The 18,152-nt window shown below is 46.4% G+C and overlaps 1 protein-coding gene across 4 annotated transcripts in view; it reads right to left on the bottom strand.

Moving 5' to 3' along the window:
- Window positions 1–10,514: 10,514 nt before the first annotated feature.
- Window positions 10,515–18,152, bottom strand: part of LOC117351419 (hyaluronidase-4-like) — a 74,114-nt gene continuing 66,476 nt past the window's right edge. For 3 of the 4 annotated variants that reach the window (XM_033926671.1, XM_033926672.1, XM_033926673.1), the window contains exons 4-5: window positions 16,116–16,205; window positions 10,515–13,155 (exon numbers count right to left, since the gene is read on the bottom strand). In XM_033926671.1, the coding sequence (XP_033782562.1) occupies window positions 12,733–13,155; window positions 16,116–16,205 (513 nt within the window). In that variant the 3' untranslated portion in view covers window positions 10,515–12,732. The remainder of the gene's footprint in view (window positions 13,156–16,115; window positions 16,206–18,152) is intronic. The other variant, XM_033926674.1, reaches the window with a different exon arrangement.

Genomic DNA, 18,152 nt, shown 5'->3' with positions numbered 1-18,152 from the left:
CTCGGTTTGGTCCTTTTTCCATTTTCGGAAAGATTTCTTCTTGTCACCTATCGCCTTCTTCACTTCATTTGTTATCCATACCGGGTCCTTTGTTCGATTTTTTTTGCATCCTTTCCTAAACCTGGGGATGTACAGGTTTTGTGCTTCTTGCACCGTGTCTTTGAATAGGGACCAAGCTTTCTCTACGGTCTCCATTCGTATTGAGCCTTTTTTTTTTAGTTTCTTTCTCACCATTGCTCTCATAGCATCGTAGTTCCCTTTCTTGAAATTGAACGCCGTTGCTGTGGTTCTCATCACTTTGGATGTTCCTACCTCTAATTTGTACCGGATCATGTCGTGGTCGCTGTTTCCCAGTGGTCCTCCTACCACCACTTCCTTTGCAGGTCCCCCTAGCCCATTTAGGATTAGGTCAAGAGTGGCATCCCCTCGCGTTGATTCCTTGACAAGCTGTTCCATGAAGCAGTCTCTCACGGCCTTCAGGAATTCTGTTTCCCTAGCGCAGTTTGAGTTTCCAAGGCTCCAGTCTATCCCGGGATAGTTGAAATCCCCCATCACTATCACCCTTCCGCTTTTGCATTCCCGCCTCAATTCTGCTTCCAGCTCTTTGTCGTTCACTTCCGTTTGTCCAGGAGGGCGATAGTACAGTCCCAATTTTATGTCAGCTCCATTTCCTCTTGGTAATTTAACCCATAATGATTCCAGTCCTTCCACCCTTGCTGCCGTATCCATTCTGGTCGACTGAATGGTGTCCTTTATGTACAGTGCTATTCCTCCACCCTTCTTGTAAGTCCTGTCTCTCCTGTAGAGTTTGTACCCTGGCAGTACTACGTCCCATTTGTTGTCCTCAGTCCACCATGTTTCAGTGATTCCAATAATGTCTAGGTCCTCGTTTTTGGCCATGACTTCCAGTTCTCCCATTTTGGTCCTTAGGCTCCTTGCGTTTGCGTATAAGCAGTTTAAGTTCTGATTTTTTTTCTTCCCTGCTGTTCTTCCTTGTGAATTGTTCTTCTTGCCGTCCTCCTCATGGCCTGTCAGCCCCTGATTTTCATTTTGTTCTTCCTCATCCTGCGGTGCATCTTCTTTGTCCTTAGCCTGTTTCCTTGTTTCCATCTGTTTCTCTATTTCCCGCGGTTTGCTCCCCTTATTGGTCTCTAGTTCCACTTGACTCTTGGACCCCTGTAGTTTATCATTTGTTTCTTCCCAGCATTTCTCCCTCTCAGTATCTTCAGTGGATACTCTTGTCCGAAGCGACGATGTCAGGTCGACTGTCGGCTTTCCCCTTCTTCTCAGTTTAAAGCCTTCTCTATTTCTTTCTTGACGTTGTTCGCCAGCAGTCTTGTTCCTGCTGCGCTCAGGTGCAGTCCGTCCCTCCTGTAGAGCTTGTTCTTCCCCAAAAAAGTCGTCCAGTTCTTCACAAAGTGGAAGCCTTCCTCTTCACACCATCTTCTCAGCCATGCGTTTATTGCTTGTAGCTCAATCTGCCTCTTCGCATCAGCCCTCGGTACTGGCAGGATCTCTGAGAATGCTATCTTCTGTGTCCTCAGCTTCAGTTTCTTTCCCAGGATCTTGAACTGCTCGGTTAGTGTAGTCCTGCTGTAATTTCTTCTGTTGACATCATTTGTTCCTACGTGGATGATCACTGCTGTCTCTTCCGTCTCAGCTCCCTCCAGGATCCTCTCGATTCTGTCAGTGATGTCCTTCGTTCTTGCCCCTGGGAGACATGTCACCAGCCGATCTTCTCTCCCTCCTGCTACGTGACTGTCCACTTCTCTCAGGATTGAGTCTCCCACTACAATTGCAGATTTCCCTTTCCTCAGCTTCCTCTTTGGCCTCAAGTCTGTATCTTCAGTGTGGTGCGATACTTCTTCCTCAGGATTCTGATGGATCTTTGCCTCCTCTGCTTGCTCGACGTTTTCATAAGGTCCTTCTCCCCTGGTGTCTGTTGGTTCCTGTCCTCCATCTGTCGGTTCCTGTCTGCACTGCTGGTGATCCTGGTCCTCCACTCTCCTGTAGGCCTCCTCGATGAATCTCTCGAGCTCCCTTACTTGCTCCTCAATGTGGTTCTCTGTTGCGGGGTCTCTGGTTGCCCAGCAAGGATCTCCTGAGATGCAGAGTTCCTCCAGCTCCTGGACCCTGTCCTGTAGTCTAACGACCTCCTTCTTCAGGCTTTCCAGTTCCTGACACCGACCGCATATGTATGCCTGCCTTCCCGAGGGGAGGTAGTCATACATATGACACTCTGTGCAGTACACCGGGAAGCTCCTCTGGGTTCCTGCTGCTTCCATCTCTCTATCCCCTCTTTTAATCTCTTGGTGTGTGGTGTGTGAAGGTGGTCCCTGCTGTGCAGTTAGCTGAAAGAGAAGAAAAGAAAAAAGGAATAAGAGAAGAAATAAGTACTTGTGGCTTGTGTGGCCTGGTCTCCTGGCTCCTTCTTAAGGCTCCCTCGCAAAGGCGCTCTCGCTAAGGCGAGCGCCTTTTCTGCGCACCTTTGCCACGCGCCGAACGGCTGCGCGCCGTTGGCTCCCTTCCTTAAAGGGGGGGTCCGGGCGCTGACGCGGTGCTGACGTGGAGGGGTGGGCAGAGCCTTCTCTCGCCGCTACCCGCTCCTTGCCGCTGGAAGTTGTCTCTGTGTCTTCCTCCGGTTCCTCTGCTCTCCCTCCGCCTCCTCTCTCCCTCTTCGCCGCTTCCACACGGCCCGCAGAAGTCCTCGCGCCGCGGCTCCCTTCCTTAAAGGGGGGGGGTCTGGGCGCTGACGCGGTGCTGACGTGGAGGGGTGGGCGGAGCCTTCTCTCGCCGCTACCCGCTCCTTGCCACCGCTGGAAGTTGTCTCTGTGTCTTCCTCCGGTTCCTCTGCTCCCCTCCGCCTCCTCTCTCCCTCTTCGCCGCTTCCACACGGCCCGCAGAAGTCCTCGCGCCGCGGCTCCCTTCCTTAAAAGGGGGGGTCCGGGCGCTGACGCGGTGCTGACGTGGAGGGGTGGGCGGAGCCTTCTCTCGCCGCTACCCGCTCCTTGCCGCCGCTGGAAGTTGTCTCTGTGTCTTCCTCCGGTTCCTCTGCTCTCCCTCCGCCTCCTCTCTCCCTCTTCTTCGCTTCCACACGGCCCGCAGAAGTCCTCGCGCCGCGGCTCCCTTCCTTAAAGGGGGGGGGGGTCCGGGCGCTGACGCGGTGCTGACGTGGAGGGGTGGGCGGAGCCTTCTCTCGCCGCTACCCGCTCCTTGCCGCCGCTGGAAGTTGTCTCTGTGTCTTCCTCCGGTTCCTCTGCTCTCCCTCCGCCTCCTCTCTCCCTCTTCGCCGCTTCCACACGGCCCGCAGAAGTCCTCGCGCCGCGGCTCCCTTCCTTAAAGGGGGGGGGGTCCGGGCGCTGACGCGGTGCTGACGTGGAGGGGTGGGCGGAGCCTTCTCTCGCCGCTACCCGCTCCTTGCCGCCGCTGGAAGTTGTCTCTGTGTCTTCCTCCGGTTCCTCTGCTCTCCCTCCGCCTCCTCTCTCCCTCTTCGCCGCTTCCACACGGCCCGCAGAAGTTCTCGCGCCACAGCTCCCTTCCTTAAAGGGGGGGGGGTCCGGGCGCTGACGCGGTGCTGACGTGGAGGGGTGGGCGGAGCCTTCTCTCGCCGCTACCCGCTCCTTGCCGCCGCTGGAAGTTGTCTCTGTGTCTTCCTCCGGTTCCTCTGCTCTCCCTCCGCCTCCTCTCTCCCTCTTCGCCGCTTCCACACGGCCCGCAGAAGTCCTCGCGCCGCGGCTCCCTTCCTTAAAGGGGGGGGTCCGGGCGCTGACGCGGTGCTGACGTGGAGGGGTGGGCGAAGCCTTCTCTCGCCGCTACCCGCTCCTTGCCGCCGCTGGAAGTTGTCTCTGTGTCTTCCTCCGGTTCCTCTGCTCTCCCTCCGCCTCCTCTCTCCCTCTTCGCCGCTTCCACACGGCCCGCAGAAGTTCTCGCGCCGCAGCTCCCTTCCTTAAAGGGGGGGGGGGTCCGGGCGCTGACGCGGTGCTGACGTGGAGGGGTGGGCGGAGCCTTCTCTCGCCGCTACCCGCTCCTTGCCGCCGCTGGAAGTTGTCTCTGTGTCTTCCTCCGGTTCCTCTGCTCTCCCTCCGCCTCCTCTCTCCCTCTTCGCCGCTTCCACACGGCCCGCAGAAGTCCTCGCGCCGCGGCTCCCTTCCTTAAAGGGGGGGGTCCGGGCGCTGATGCGGTGCTGACGTGGAGGGGTGGGCGGAGCCTTCTCTCGCCGCTACCCGCTCCTTGCCGCCGCTGGAAGTTGTCTCTGTGTCTTCCTCCGGTTCCTCTGCTCTCCCTCCGCCTCCTCTCTCCCTCTTCGCCGCTTCCACACGGTCCGCAGAAGTCCTCGCGCCGCGGCTCCCTTCCTTAAAGGGGGGGTCCGGGCGCTGATGCGGTGCTGACGTGGAGGGGTGGGCGGAGCCTTCTCTCGCCGCTACCCGCTCCTTGCCGCCGCTGGAAGTTGTCTCTGTGTCTTCCTCCGGTTCCTCTGCTCTCCCTCCGCCTCCTCTCTCCCTCTTGGACACCTCCGAATTAGGTGCCTAACATTAGGCACCGGTTACAGAATTTGGGCCTCTGTGCTGAAGCACTGCTTTGTCTCCTATTAGGAAGTTTCTATTAGGAAGAGGGACAGGCCACTACAGAGTATTTTCTTTTTTTTTAACTCAGGGCCAGTTAAGAGGGGATAAGAGGTATCAACAGTAGTTGGGGACGGAGGAAGGGGAGTGGAGATGAGATGCTGGCCAACTGGGAGTGGGGGAGGATAAAGCAGGAACAGAGCCTGGCTGAAGCTTCAACTAGGGCTGCCCTAGATTTGGAGGGAAAAGAGACTGGCATAATGTTCAGTACTGCCTTTTGCCTTCAAGGTCTCCCCATGACCAGTGGCCTAGGAAAGGAGTGGTTGGGTTGGACCCCCCCCCCTCCCCCAGGCGCCTCCTTCCCTTGCTAGGCCACTACCCATGACCATTGCCCCTATTTTGTTCATTTTGGTATGACCCACCATGGTTTGCAGCGTATTTGTAATTTGTGGTGAATCCAGCATCCACAATCATTTTAAAGATTTTGCTCTTACTGTGGACGCTCCTATAGATTATTGCTTAAAGTATGAAAAATATTTTAAAACTATTCATATGGTGAAAGTCTACATCATCCACCATAATGTTTATTGGAGTTTGATATACTTGAAGAAGTTCAGGGCAGTGTACAATTTTTTTCCATCAGGTATTCTATGCATTTTCCCTATCTGAAGCTTAAATACTTAAGTGGTGGAATTTGATGTGTGAAAACAGTTGTTAAAAGTGAGTGGTGTAAGGCACAATTAGAGTAATTTTGAAGATAAGACCATTACCTATTGATAGGGGAAAGTGTGATGCAGTGGTTAATGCTACAGCCTCAGCACCCTGAGGTTGTGGGTTCAAACCCATACTGCTCCCTGTAACCCTAGGCATCACCCAATCCCCCTATTGCCCCAGGTACATTAGATAGATGGTGAGCCCACCGAGATAAACAGGGAAAAATGCTTCAGTAAACATAAGTACATAAGAACATAAGAATTGCCGCTGCTGGGTCAGACCAGTGGTCCATCGTGCCCAACAGTCCGCTCATGCGGCACCCTCCTGGTCAAAGACCAGAGCTCTAAATGAGTCCAGCCTCACCTGTGTACGTTCCAGTTTAGCAGGAACTTGTCCAACTTTGTCTTGAATCCCTGGAGGGTGTTTTCCCCTATAACAGACTCTGGAAGAGCGTTCCAGTTTTCCACCACTCTCTGGGTGAAGAACTTCCTTATGTTTGTACGGAATCTATCCCCTTTCAACTTTAGAGAGTGCCCTCTCATTCTCCCCTGGGAGAACAGTATAGAAAATTAAATAAATAAATAGTGTAAAAAGTTTCAGCCTCTAATAACCAGAGCTGGTATTGTGATGTCATAATGCCTCATTCCACCAATGCCTAAGAGCCAACCTCATCAGTGATGTCACAATGGCTTGACTGTCCTATATTTGGTTCACTTTTACTATATTATGGCACAGTGGTTGAAGCTACAACCTCAGGTTGTGGGTTTGAATCCACGCTGCTCCTTGAGACCCTGGGCAAGTCACTTAATCCCCCCATTGTCCCAGGTACATTAGATAGATTGAGCCCACCAGGACAGTCAGGAAAAAATGCTTGAGTACCTGAATATATTCATGTAAACTGTTCTGAGCTCCCCTGGGAGAACAGTATAAAATTTTGAATAAATAAATAAAAATATAATTATCAGGTCTGAAACCTGAAAGAAAAGTAAAATCAAGTAGATAACTTTCAAGCAGTTTCTATTTACATCCAAATAATTTTACTGAATTACCACCAGAGGCAACGTATGGACAGAGATTGAGTAAACACCTGTAAGGCATATTTTCAAAACAGCTAGGAATTAAATCTGGCCAAAAAAGTCTCTGCTGAACCTACATAATCACAAAGTACCTAGAAAAGGGACAGGGGTTGGTCCAAGGAATGAAGTTACATAAGAATAAATAACCCCCTCTGACAAATTTTACTAGATACTGTGGTAGCCTAAATCACAGTTATTATACAAAACGAGCCTCAGAGCAAGAGGCACGGCGATTAACGTCATAGTCCCGCAATTCTCAGCTAACCAGCTGACCTGCTTCAATTATCGGCTCCTCTTACAGCCGGCAGCAGCCACGGAAAAAAACTCAACCATGAGCAAAAAAAACCGTGCTGGATCCTTGTGCTAAGTAATACTCTACAACCGGATGCGTGGATGCAACGCGGTGATGTCACACTCATGCATGTGATGTCATTGTATTGCATCTGAGCATGAGCAGATGCCCTCCCGACATGCTCCTGAGGACAAGAACCTGAGGGGCAGGGCTGGGGGCCAAGGCTAGGGTGTAACGGGTCTGGATTTTACAGGAGTAAAATCTGGTAATCCTAGTCCATCTAGCCCAGTATCCTGTTTCTAACAGTGGCCAATCCAAGTCACAAGTACCTGGAAGAAACCCAAATTTGAGCATGTAGGGCCTGATTCTACATATAGTGTCCAAAAAAATGGCACCAACTAGGATGGCACTTAGAGTCATTCCACAAGATGAGCATACCGTTTTATAGAATTGTGTTATCTCACAATTTAGGAGCTAAAACATAAGAACATAAGTAGTCGCCTCCGCTGGGGCAGACCAGAGGTCCATCCCGCCCAGCGGTCCGCTCACGCGGTGGCCCATCAGGCATATTGCCTGAACAGCGGTCCCTGACTAATTTTATAACTACCTCAACACTTATCTCTAAACCTTCCACTGCTCTTATCTGTACCCCTCAATCCCTTTGTCCTCCAGGAATCTATCCAGGTCTTCCTTGAAACCCTGTACTGTGCTATTTCCTATCACGGCCTCCGGAAGGATGTTCCATGTGTCCACCACCCTCTGTGTGAAAAAGAATTTCCTTGCGTTTGTTCTAAACCTGTCCCCCTTCAATTTCATTGAGTGACCCCTTGTTCTTGTGGTTTCTTTCAAATTGAAAAATCTGTCCTTGTCAACCTTTTCGATGCCCCTCAGGATCTTGACGGTCTCTATCATATCTCCTCTGAGTCTCCGCTTTTCCAGGGAGAACAGCCCCAGCTTCTTCAGTCTGTCAGTGTATGTAAGGTTTTCCATACCCTTAATCAGTTTAGTTGCTCTTCTCTGGACTCCCTCAAGCATTGCCATGTCCTTTTTGAGGTACGGTGACCAGTACTGTACACAGTATTCCAGATGCGGGCGCACCATAGCCCGGTACAGTGGCAGGATGACTTCCTTCGTTCTGGTCGAGATACCCTTCTTAATGATACCTAACATTTGGTTTGCTTTCCAGGCCTAAATGCAGCATCTTTTCCTGGCATGTGGTAAGCAGCCCCCCATATTTTTTTCCACAGTCCATTTCTATGCGAGTATGCATTTCGCTTTGGAGCCACGAAGTAGGCAGGTCTCAGGGGGGGCGAAGGCTATATGGCAGTTGCTATATGGCAGTTGTCTTTCAGGATGGGAGTTTTGTATTATAGCCATCAGAGTGCATGCAGATCGTTTGCCATGAGGCGGTGAATACAGCTTCTAGGTTTCACCTAGTGCGTCTTCCCTTTAAGGACAATTGGGTTTTGGAGAAGTTTGCATGGATTCTGTAGTGATTTTTAGGAGTTTTGGCTAACTGAGTTTGCCATGGGTAGGAGTTCTTTTGAATCCTTCCTGTCAAGGCCCTGTTTTCAGTATTCGAAAAGATATAATACAGACTGGCCGTTTTATTCTCCTTCTTATGTTCCTTCTTTCATCGCAAACTGGATTTTTTCATAGCACAGTTCCTTTATTCCATCCAGAACTTACATTTCTTGTTTAGACCTTCCACACTTCCTTTCACGGGGTCTTGGCTCTCTCTGCCAACTCATCAGGCTTTCTTGCGAAGGGGGAGGCCTGACGATGTATGGTCAATTGGTTTTTGTCATTATTTAGAATGATGGCAAATTTCAATCCTTCTCTCCTATTCTTGATTCTTTCTTGGGGTCACCATGTATTGAGCAGCCAAAGGTTATATTGGTGTTAATAGAACTCAGGGCAGTAGTTCCAGTTCCTCTGGAATAAAGGAGCAAGGGAAGTTTATTCTATTTCCTTTATGGTACCCAAGAAGAGGAGATTGGTCAGATCGGTGCTGGATCTTATATGGATCAATCACTTTCTCAAAATCAGTTCTTTCAGTAAGAAAACTGTGATATTGGTTAGTACAGCGTTTCAACTGGGGATAGTTCCTTTCAGATATATTACCACTGCATCAGCAGTTTCCTCACTTTGCTGTCCTCGGACAGCGCTACCACTATAGGCAGGTGCCATTTGGCCTAGCCTTGACTCCATGTACATTTTCACAGGTAATGATAGTAGTGGTGCCGTTTCATTGAAAAGAGGGGATTCAGGTACATCCTTCCTTGGGCGACTGGTTGATTTGAGAGTTTTACAGGCAGGACAGTTTCAAAGTAACACAAATGGGTGACTTCTCTTCTTCAATCTGTGGGCTGAAACTTCAAATTTCCAAAGAGTTCTTTTATCCCAACACAATCATTGGAACATCTGAGGAAGGTGTTCGACACAAAGGTGGGGCATGTGTTTCTTCCCAGATATAGGGGCAAAAAGTTCGAGTTTCAGGTTTGCCTACTTCTCCATCAGTCACCTAGACAGATAGTATGGGATTATCTACTGGTTCTAGACTCCAGGGTGGCGACTCTAAAAGTGGGACCGCAGCAGCATTCACTTCTGTCCCGGTGGTTTCCCCTATCTCAAGGCTGTAATCGTAGTATCCAGTGGTCTCCTCAATCAGCATGAATTGGTGACTCAACAAAGATCATTCTGTTCAAAGGCATGCATGCTGCTCTACCTCATAGTTTCCAAGAATGCCTGTCTGTTGGGTTGGGGGGTTTAGTGCCTTCAATCTTCAGCGCACGGAGTCTAGTCTCAGGAGGAGACTCAGTGCTCGCTCAATCTTCTGGAGTTGTGGACAATCAGGCTACAATCAGGCTAGCACTTCAGGCATTTCAGGCTGGCCGATTAAGGTCTTTTAGGACAGTGTCACGGCGGTGGCTTTTCTCAACAGCCAGGGAGCTACATGAAGTCCTCGGTTGTCAAGCCAGTCAATAGTCCTGCTTCGGTAAACGGTAGCTCATCTTCTATCAGCGGCTCACTTTCGGAACAGGAGAAGTGTTTAGATAGACTTATTCAGCAAAAATCTTATACATCCCAGAAATTGGGAACTGTCAGCTCAGCTCTTCCAGCTCATTGTGTAGAGGTGAGATCTCCTAGACTTAGACTTCATGGTCTAGTTTCAAAAATTCAAGCTTCCTCCATTCTTCAGCAGACGCAGGGAGTAGGAGTCAGAGAGAGTAGACACGTTCGCTCTTTACTGGCTTCTAGGTTGTCTTCTTTAAGTGTTTCCCCTTGGCCGATGATTGGGTGTATGTTACATCTCATGGCTCGCTTTCACAGCATGGTGATTCTGGTAGCTCTTGTTGCTGCGCCATCCATGGTATGTGAATCTGAGGGGGTGAGCCACTGTGATTCCCAGTACCTCCGGCATTGCTCACCCAGGGGTTGATCAACATAGAACTTTCTCCCACTTTGGTAGCTATTGAAAAGTCACAGCTGAGCTAGGTGGCTTATTCGGAGTAGGTTATTTCTACTCTTCTCCAGACAACTCAGACATCTACATTTGAGGCTTACGCTAGCATCTGTCCTGTCTTCTTGCTTTTCTCCAGGAGGGGTGACTACGGCCTTAGCATATACTTCACTTCAGCTTCAAGTGGCAACCATTGATTGTTACAGGGGCCAAGTGTCTCATTTTTTGCTTGATTCTCAGTCTGCTGTAGTTTGGTTCCTGAAAGGACTACAGCAGGGGTATCAAAGTCCCTCCTCGAGTGCCGCAATCCAGTCAGGTTTTCAGGATTTTCCCCAATGAATATGCATGAGATCTATTTGCATGCACTGCTTTCATTGTATGCTAATAGATCTCATGCATATTCATTGGGGAAATCCTGAAAACATGACTGGATTGCGGCCCTTAAGGAAGGACTATGACACCCCTGGACTACAGCATATTTGTCCATCTGTTAAGGTCAAGATAAGGAAATTGGGTCATTAGGGCATAGACAGGGGGTGGGTAAGCAGAGTGGGCAGACTTGATGGGCTGTAGCCCTTTTCTGCCGTCATCTTCTATGTTTCTATGGACTTGAGTCTTAAGAGAGTTCTTAACAGTTTACAGAAGGCTCCGCTTGAACCTTTCTCTAATGAGGCTCTAAAGGATGTCAGGTTGAAGAATGGTTTCTTGGGGACATACCTTCAGCTTGACGGTTTTCTGAGTTGCAGGCCTTGTCCTGCAGGGATTCTTTTTTCTGAATTACACATTCTGGGGTGTCAGTTCAGACAGTACCACAGTTTCTTCCTAAGGTGGTGTCATCCTTTCTTCTTTGCCGCTTTCACTTTTCCTTCCTGCTTTCTGAGAGGAGGAATGAAGAGGGAAGCTTTTCTTCACTGCGTTTCTTAAAAGTGCATAGAATGCTTTACATTATCTGTAGGTTTCTAACGACTTTAGTCATTTAGATCACCTCTTTTTATTATTCAAGGGACACGACAAAGGTATAGCAGCGTCCAAAGCATCCATCACTCGAGGGCTTATGGAGGACATTCTTTCTGCTTACTTGATGGCAAGGAAGCGGTTGGTGGAAGAACTTCATCACCTTTCAGCCAGAGCAATGGCTACTTCTTGGACTCAGTCCAGAGGTTTTTGTCCTTGCAGGAGATTTGTCATGTGGCTACATGGTCTTCCAAGAATACATTCTCTAAGTCTTACAAGTTGGTTGTGGTTGCGCACGCGGAGGCTGTGTTTGGTGCTTTGGTTATTGAGGTGGCGGTGTTTGCTTCCCACCCAGATTTAGGATTGCTCTGCTACATCCCATTGGTCTCTGGATTCATCTGCTGCTATTGCTAAGGAAGGAAAAATTATGTTTCTTCCGTTAATTTTCTTTCCTTTAGACGCAGCAGATGAATCCAAGGCCCACACTTTCTGGATATTGGCTGTAGGTTTATCATTTGCAACTTTCAGAAGTTTTGTTATTATTGGTAGTTGTATTCTGTATTATTATCTTTGAAATTTGTTATGGGATATAAGTTTTTTTTTACATGCTAAGCATATTACTGGTTCTGGATGCTTGGGCAAGGAGAATCCTGAAGATACAGGAGGCGTGCCAGCCAATAGGACCATCTGTCATTCAGTTTCTCCAGTTCCAGATGTGTGCTATCCCATTGGTCTCTAGATTCATCTGCTGTGTCTAAAGGAAAGAAAATTAGCAGGTAAGAACATAATTTTTCCATTGTTAGGTTTAAAAGGGCTTAGACAAATTGCTGGAAGGAAAGACCATAAACTATTATGAATGTTGTAGTTTTGGGAAACCCACTACTCATCTATGGGTGCCTGCAATAAGGAATAGCTTTGAAAAATCTGCCAGATACTTATAACCTGGATTGGCCACTATCAGAGACAGGATGCTGGGTTTGATAGATTCAGTGTGGCACATCTTGTGTTCTTATTACCGTACTTGCTTATTCTCAGAAGAGACAATTATCACCAAGGAATGGATCTTCTTATTAGGATCTGCTATATGCTTCCAGGTAAGATGTTTGTCTGACACCAGCATAGCACTTATGTTCTAAAAATAAAAAGTAACAACTTGGAAGTATAAAGTAACACCATGGAAAAGAACTAGGAAATTAGGCTCAACAAAGTAAACAAAATGAATGAGCAGTTTGCCAAAAATGGAGGTAGCTATGTATGCTGTTCCATAGGCTAAGAGCATACATTGGCTGTGAAAACTGGAGGCATTCAAAATGAAGGGGAAAAAAAATCAAGTACTCAAAACAGAAACTACTTAATTAAAAATTAAAAAAAATATTCTTAAGTCCTGTTGTTGTGTTTTTTTTTGCAGGTACTAAACTGTCTGCGCTCAAAATTTATGGTGAGTGTATTCTATAATACTACAAATGCAATTATCTGAGCCTGGCCCTTGCTAAGGATTCTTGATAATAGAAAATAAATTTTCAAAAAAGTAATTAACATTTATTTGAACAATCAATGCCATAATTTAGAAAACCTTTTGTTAGCTAATGCCCACTAATTCTGATTGCTATTAACTTAGTAAAACACATTTCAAAATATTCTCAATCAGAAACTAATGTCACATCATTGAGTTTATAACTGCCCCAGAAAAAGTAGTCCACAGCTTATCGCTGTTACCATGCACCAGTCCCACTGCCAGGCAAGCCTCAGGCCTTTGCTGAAGCTCTTGCATTCAGTACCTGCCTTACTCTGGCAGTTGTCACCTGTCCAACCCTCATAACAATGACATGTAAACTCCTCCTTCATCTTCTCTTTCTGGTACTGATTCATGGATCCTCTCACCGATACATAGCTTCGACTGTCCATCTGGGCAACTTGAATTTTGAAGGAATCAGAGTTCAGGTGGAGGTAGGTGTCCAAGTCAGGATTTTTTCGTAAGCAGCGGCCATGATTGTTACAAATGAACTGGCTGCAGAGCTTTGCTGCTGTGGTTACATTGATGATGTAAGGGCCCAAAGTGGTTTTGAGGTACTTCTGAACAATCAAGCAGTTTGACTTTAAAAAGAAAAGAAATACTTCTTTAGTTTGGGAAATGACATATCTTTCCTTATAGGACATCTTCCCTAGTACACAAATATGGTCATGTATGAACTAGAGAATGACACAGTGATAAAATTAATTACCGTTCTATCCTCGTGGACAACCGTGGGAAACCATTTCCATGTCATTCTTTAAGAAGAGAGGGAAGAGTCAGAGTATGAGCCACTGACCCTCAAGCCTTGCATTGAAGAATGCTGATGTAGAAGGACTGAGGTTGAGATAGACACTAAAGAATGACAGTCTCTGGTATCCAGAGCTGATACTGTGATGTCATAAAGCTTTAGTCCACCAATGAGCCAAACTCATCAGTGATGTCACAATGGCTCACATAAGAATCAGAGTATGAAAGTGCAAAGCCACTGACCCTCAAGCCTTGCATTGAAGAATGCTGGAGTAGGACTGAGGTTGAGACACACTAAAGAATGACAGTCTCTGGTATCAGCCCCAGCACCCTAGGATTATTGGGCAAGTCACTTAATCCCCCATTGCCCCAGGTACATTAGATAGAATGTGAGCCCGCCGGGACAGATAGGGAAAAATGCTTGAGTACCTGAATAATTTGTAATCCGTATAGAATTGTAGGATATGTGGAATATAAATAAAACTCCAGAGCTGATACTGTGATGTCATAATGCTTTTTTCTACCAATTAGAGCCAACTTCCTTAGTGATGTCACAATGGTTCATGATCCTATACTTGTCTCACATAAGATTCAGGGTATGAATGGTTAGAGCCATTCACCCTCAAGCCCTGCATTGAAGAATGCTGGTGTAGAAGGACTGAGGTTGAGACAGACACTAAAGAATGACATGGGATTGTTTCCCATGGTTATCCACAGGGACAGGAACGGTGATGAATTCTGTCACCGTGTCATTCTCTAGTATGAACCAATAATCCAAATATAAAAGTGAACCTGTCACTGGGCTAAATGCTGAATAGACATATGAGAATTGCATATACCTCTGTAGCTAGCTAGATCTACTTAGGGGTGAAAAGGACTGTTTGACAGTTATTGCAATTAGTGTGCCATGGGATATTATTAAATCAGTAATTGTATTTTTTTTTCCAGACCATGTGTTAATACAGAAGATAATGCATGATTATAAAGTTGCACAGTTGGCAAATTGAGTGGTCCAGATGATGTTAGTGACTAGTAAGAGAGGAAGGGGGAATTCATTAAGTGGTGTTAAGGCCTTAAATTTCTCATGATGAAACGCGAATCAAAAGAAGAAAATCAAATCATATATAAACAATTCTGTGTTTTAAAATTAATGATGAAAAAGAGCCACTGAAAAATGTGTAATGACAATCTTATAACAATGTTATAACATATGATCAGAGACATGAAGCCCTTCTAGGGATAATATCCCTGTTGAAGGACTCACCTCCCAATCACCGGTGACGGGATAATCGCGCACCAGACACCAGCGCGCCGACAATCGAGCACTGACAATTCAGCGCAAGAAAGAAGCGCGCCATGGGAAAACTTAGTTTTAAAGAGCTCCAACGGGGGGTGTGGGCGGGGCGGGATCCCCCCCCCACTTTACTGCACAGTGTTTGCGCTGCTGTTGGGGGGGGGAATGCAACCCCCCACATTATAGAGAAAACAGAACTTTTCCTGAAAAAAATCAGAAAAAGTTCAATTTTCTCTATAATGGAGGGTTCCAATCCCCCAAACCACCCCCCAACAGCAGCGCGAACACTATACAATAAAGTGGAAGGGGGTTCCCCACTCACACCCCGCTTCGCAGCTCTTTAAAACTAAGTTTTCCCGTGGCGCGCTTCTTTCTTGCACCGAATTGTCAGCACTCGATTGTTGGCGCGCTAGTGTCTGGCACGCGACTGACTATGAACCCAATCACCGCATATGTATAAAGCTTGCAAAATAGTAGATGTCTCACAAATGGTATCCATAAATTTGTATCCTCTTTTCTCAAAAATTCAAAAACAAATGACTCCACATTTTTTATTATTCTTTTTCGAACACAGAATTGTTTGTATTCTGTCAGAATGGAAAGATAGCACTGCTTTGCCTTTTCATGCTTGGTGGGCTGGGGTTTGCCTTACAGGTAAATATGAAGAGGTAGCTGCTATTAAGGGCTCCTTTTACTAAGGTGCGTTATGTGTTTTAATATGCACTAAATATACGCACATGCTAAATACTGACGCGCCCATTATAAGTCTATGCGCATGCTAAAATGGCTAACACACAATTGTAAAAGAGGGGTTAGTGTTGTTGGGTTCTACACTTTAAGAGGGTTTAGGCTTCTTTGGATAATTATTGTTTATTATCTGCTGTATAGTTTTATTTTTGGCTTCCTAATTTGTTAAACATTGCCGTAATTTTTTATGGGGGGGGGGATTTGGGGTGACTTCTGTATTGTTTTAAATCTAATAAATATGTATATGTTTTATATTTTATTAAAACTTGATATACTGCTTGTTCTTATGACAGGTCCAAGCGATTTCCATAATTAAAATACAATAAAATAAGAAGAAAAGAACTCCATCAAAAATAGGACAGACCTAAACCAAAATTCAATCCTAACACTTATTCATGCATATTATATTCACCCTACTCTTTAAAGAACCGCATACTATTAAATACCTCATCTGATGTTAATTTTCACAGGATCCCAATAAAAAAAAATCTGGGATTTGTTAGTTGCAATATGCCGGAATAGGTTCGAGGCGACTTATCCTGACGCCCTCCTCCTTTCTCCTCTACAGCTTAGAGCAGATAGTCTGGCCAGTGCACAACAGAGCCACATAGGAGGCAGCTCTATAAAGGTTGTCCATTATTGCGGCAGAAATAATTCACATATATTAATTCAGAAAATAGGTTAGATTAGATAATGTCGTGGAAGATCAGAGAATGACCATGGGGTGTGAGATATGCTAAAGTTTCTTTTTACCTGGTTTCGAGAATAATCCACATCTCCCCAGAGAACAACCCCTTGAGCTCCCAATGCAGCTGTTTGCCCAATGGTGGATATTAGGTCAACCTGCAAGTGAAAAGGATAAGAGCTATGACAGTGGCATGCCAGCCATCCCCCTCCCCTTTTAGCCACTTGATTGAAGATGGGATGACATGAAGATCTGCAACAGAGTGGACACCCTGGAAGGAATAGACAAAGTGATCTACTAAAAGAAGGATTTAATGGTTCACAGTTAACATTTAAGGCACAAAAGAGCAGAATGATGCAACTGGGATATAGAAATCCAAAGGAACTTTAAGTGATAGGGGGCGAGAGGCTGGTATGTACAAAGGAAGAGCGGAACCTTGGAGCGATAGTGTCTGAGGATCTCAAGGTAGCGAAACAATGCAACAAGGTGCTGGCTAAAACCAGAAGGATGTTAGACTACATCGAGAGCAACATAAGAAGAAAGGAGGCACTAATGCCCCTGTAAAGTTGTTGGTGAGACCCCACTTGGAGACTGTGCTCAGTTTTGGATGCCATATCTTGAAAGGACATCAAAAGACTGGAAGCGGTTCAGAAGAAATAGGGTTACCAGATGTCCAGATTTCCCCGGACATGTGCTCCTTTTGAGGACATGTCCAGGGATCCGGACAGCTTTTCAAAACCCAGCACTTTGTCCGGGATTTGAAAAGCGTCTGGAAACGAGCAATGTCGAGACGGCATTCGCACATGTGCGGATGCAACACGGTGACATCATCGTGTCACACCAGTGCATGCACAAAAGCCGTCTGATGTCACTCGTTGCTCGTGCAGGTCGAGGGGGGCGGAACAGGGCATGGCCAGACAGACAGTGTGGGCCTGGAGGCAGGGCCATGGGTCCAGATTTTCCATTTGGAAAATCTGGTAACCCTAAGAGGAAGGCAGCAAAAATGGTATGAGGTTTGTGCCAAAAGGCATATGAGAAGAGACTTGATGACCTGAATATGTATACTGTAGGAGAAAGGAAAAATAGGGGAGATCAGGCCTGTGGGGTGGGGATGGGGGGGTACAAGATTGAAGGTTTGCCTAGAAGGCCTAATAGCCTTGCACCAGCCCTGTACTGTTCCAGCACAACCAAGGGCTCCTTTTACTAAGGTGCACTACAATACCGCACATGCTAACGCCTCCATAGAGCTTGTGTTAGTATTTTTCATTTAGCGCGTGGTTAGCGTGCGCTAAAAACGTTAGCACGCCTTAGTAAAAGGAGCCCCAAGTTTTCATCTGACATTATTTCTTTATATTGGAAGCAAATTAGTAGTTAGGAGAATGTTTTATCATTAGAAACTGATGTCTAGAATTAAGAAGTTCTTGTAGAGTTACCAGATGTCCAGATATACCTGGACATGTCATGTGTTCTCTTTTATGACTTCACAAATATGGTAACCCTAAGTTCTTAGACTATAAATAAATATTTATTGTTCATTATGCAAGCACCGATAATTTCTTATTTAGACTATGCTAATATTGTGCTTTTAGGATTATCAGAAAAACAGAGGTGTAGGGTACAGGTTGGGGAGGGATATGGATGGGTCAGATTAGTCCCCTTTTAAAATTAAATCCCATTGACTGTCTTAGGTCAAGACTAATTTTTAACTTGTTACACATTTTGGTTTTAAAATGGCTCTTGCATACCCAAGTGGGAAACTAGAAACATAACCTTTTATTAAAAGCAGAGATTCAGTTCTTTAAATGTAAAAAAGACTCAACACTGCAGATGTTTCAGTACAGAAAACTGTACCTCCTTCAGGAGTCTGTAACATAGTAAATGATGGCAGATAAAGACCCGAGTGGTTCATACATGCTCCTTAAATTAATTTAGTTTAAATGGTCCTTTTTCTTAGATATTTCTGGGCCAGAAACCCAGAGCCCTGTCTGGTAGTTTGCTTAGGTTCTATCTACTGGAGTCTCCATCAAAACTCACTCCAGCCCATCTTAACCATCCCAGCCATCGAAGCCCTTCCCAGCCTGTCCTCAACTGAATGTCCATATACG

Source organism: Geotrypetes seraphini, chromosome 17 (assembly GCF_902459505.1).
Source record: "Geotrypetes seraphini chromosome 17, aGeoSer1.1, whole genome shotgun sequence".
NCBI classification, from domain to species: domain Eukaryota; kingdom Metazoa; phylum Chordata; class Amphibia; order Gymnophiona; family Dermophiidae; genus Geotrypetes; species Geotrypetes seraphini.
This window is presented reverse-complemented; position numbering and strand designations above follow the sequence as displayed.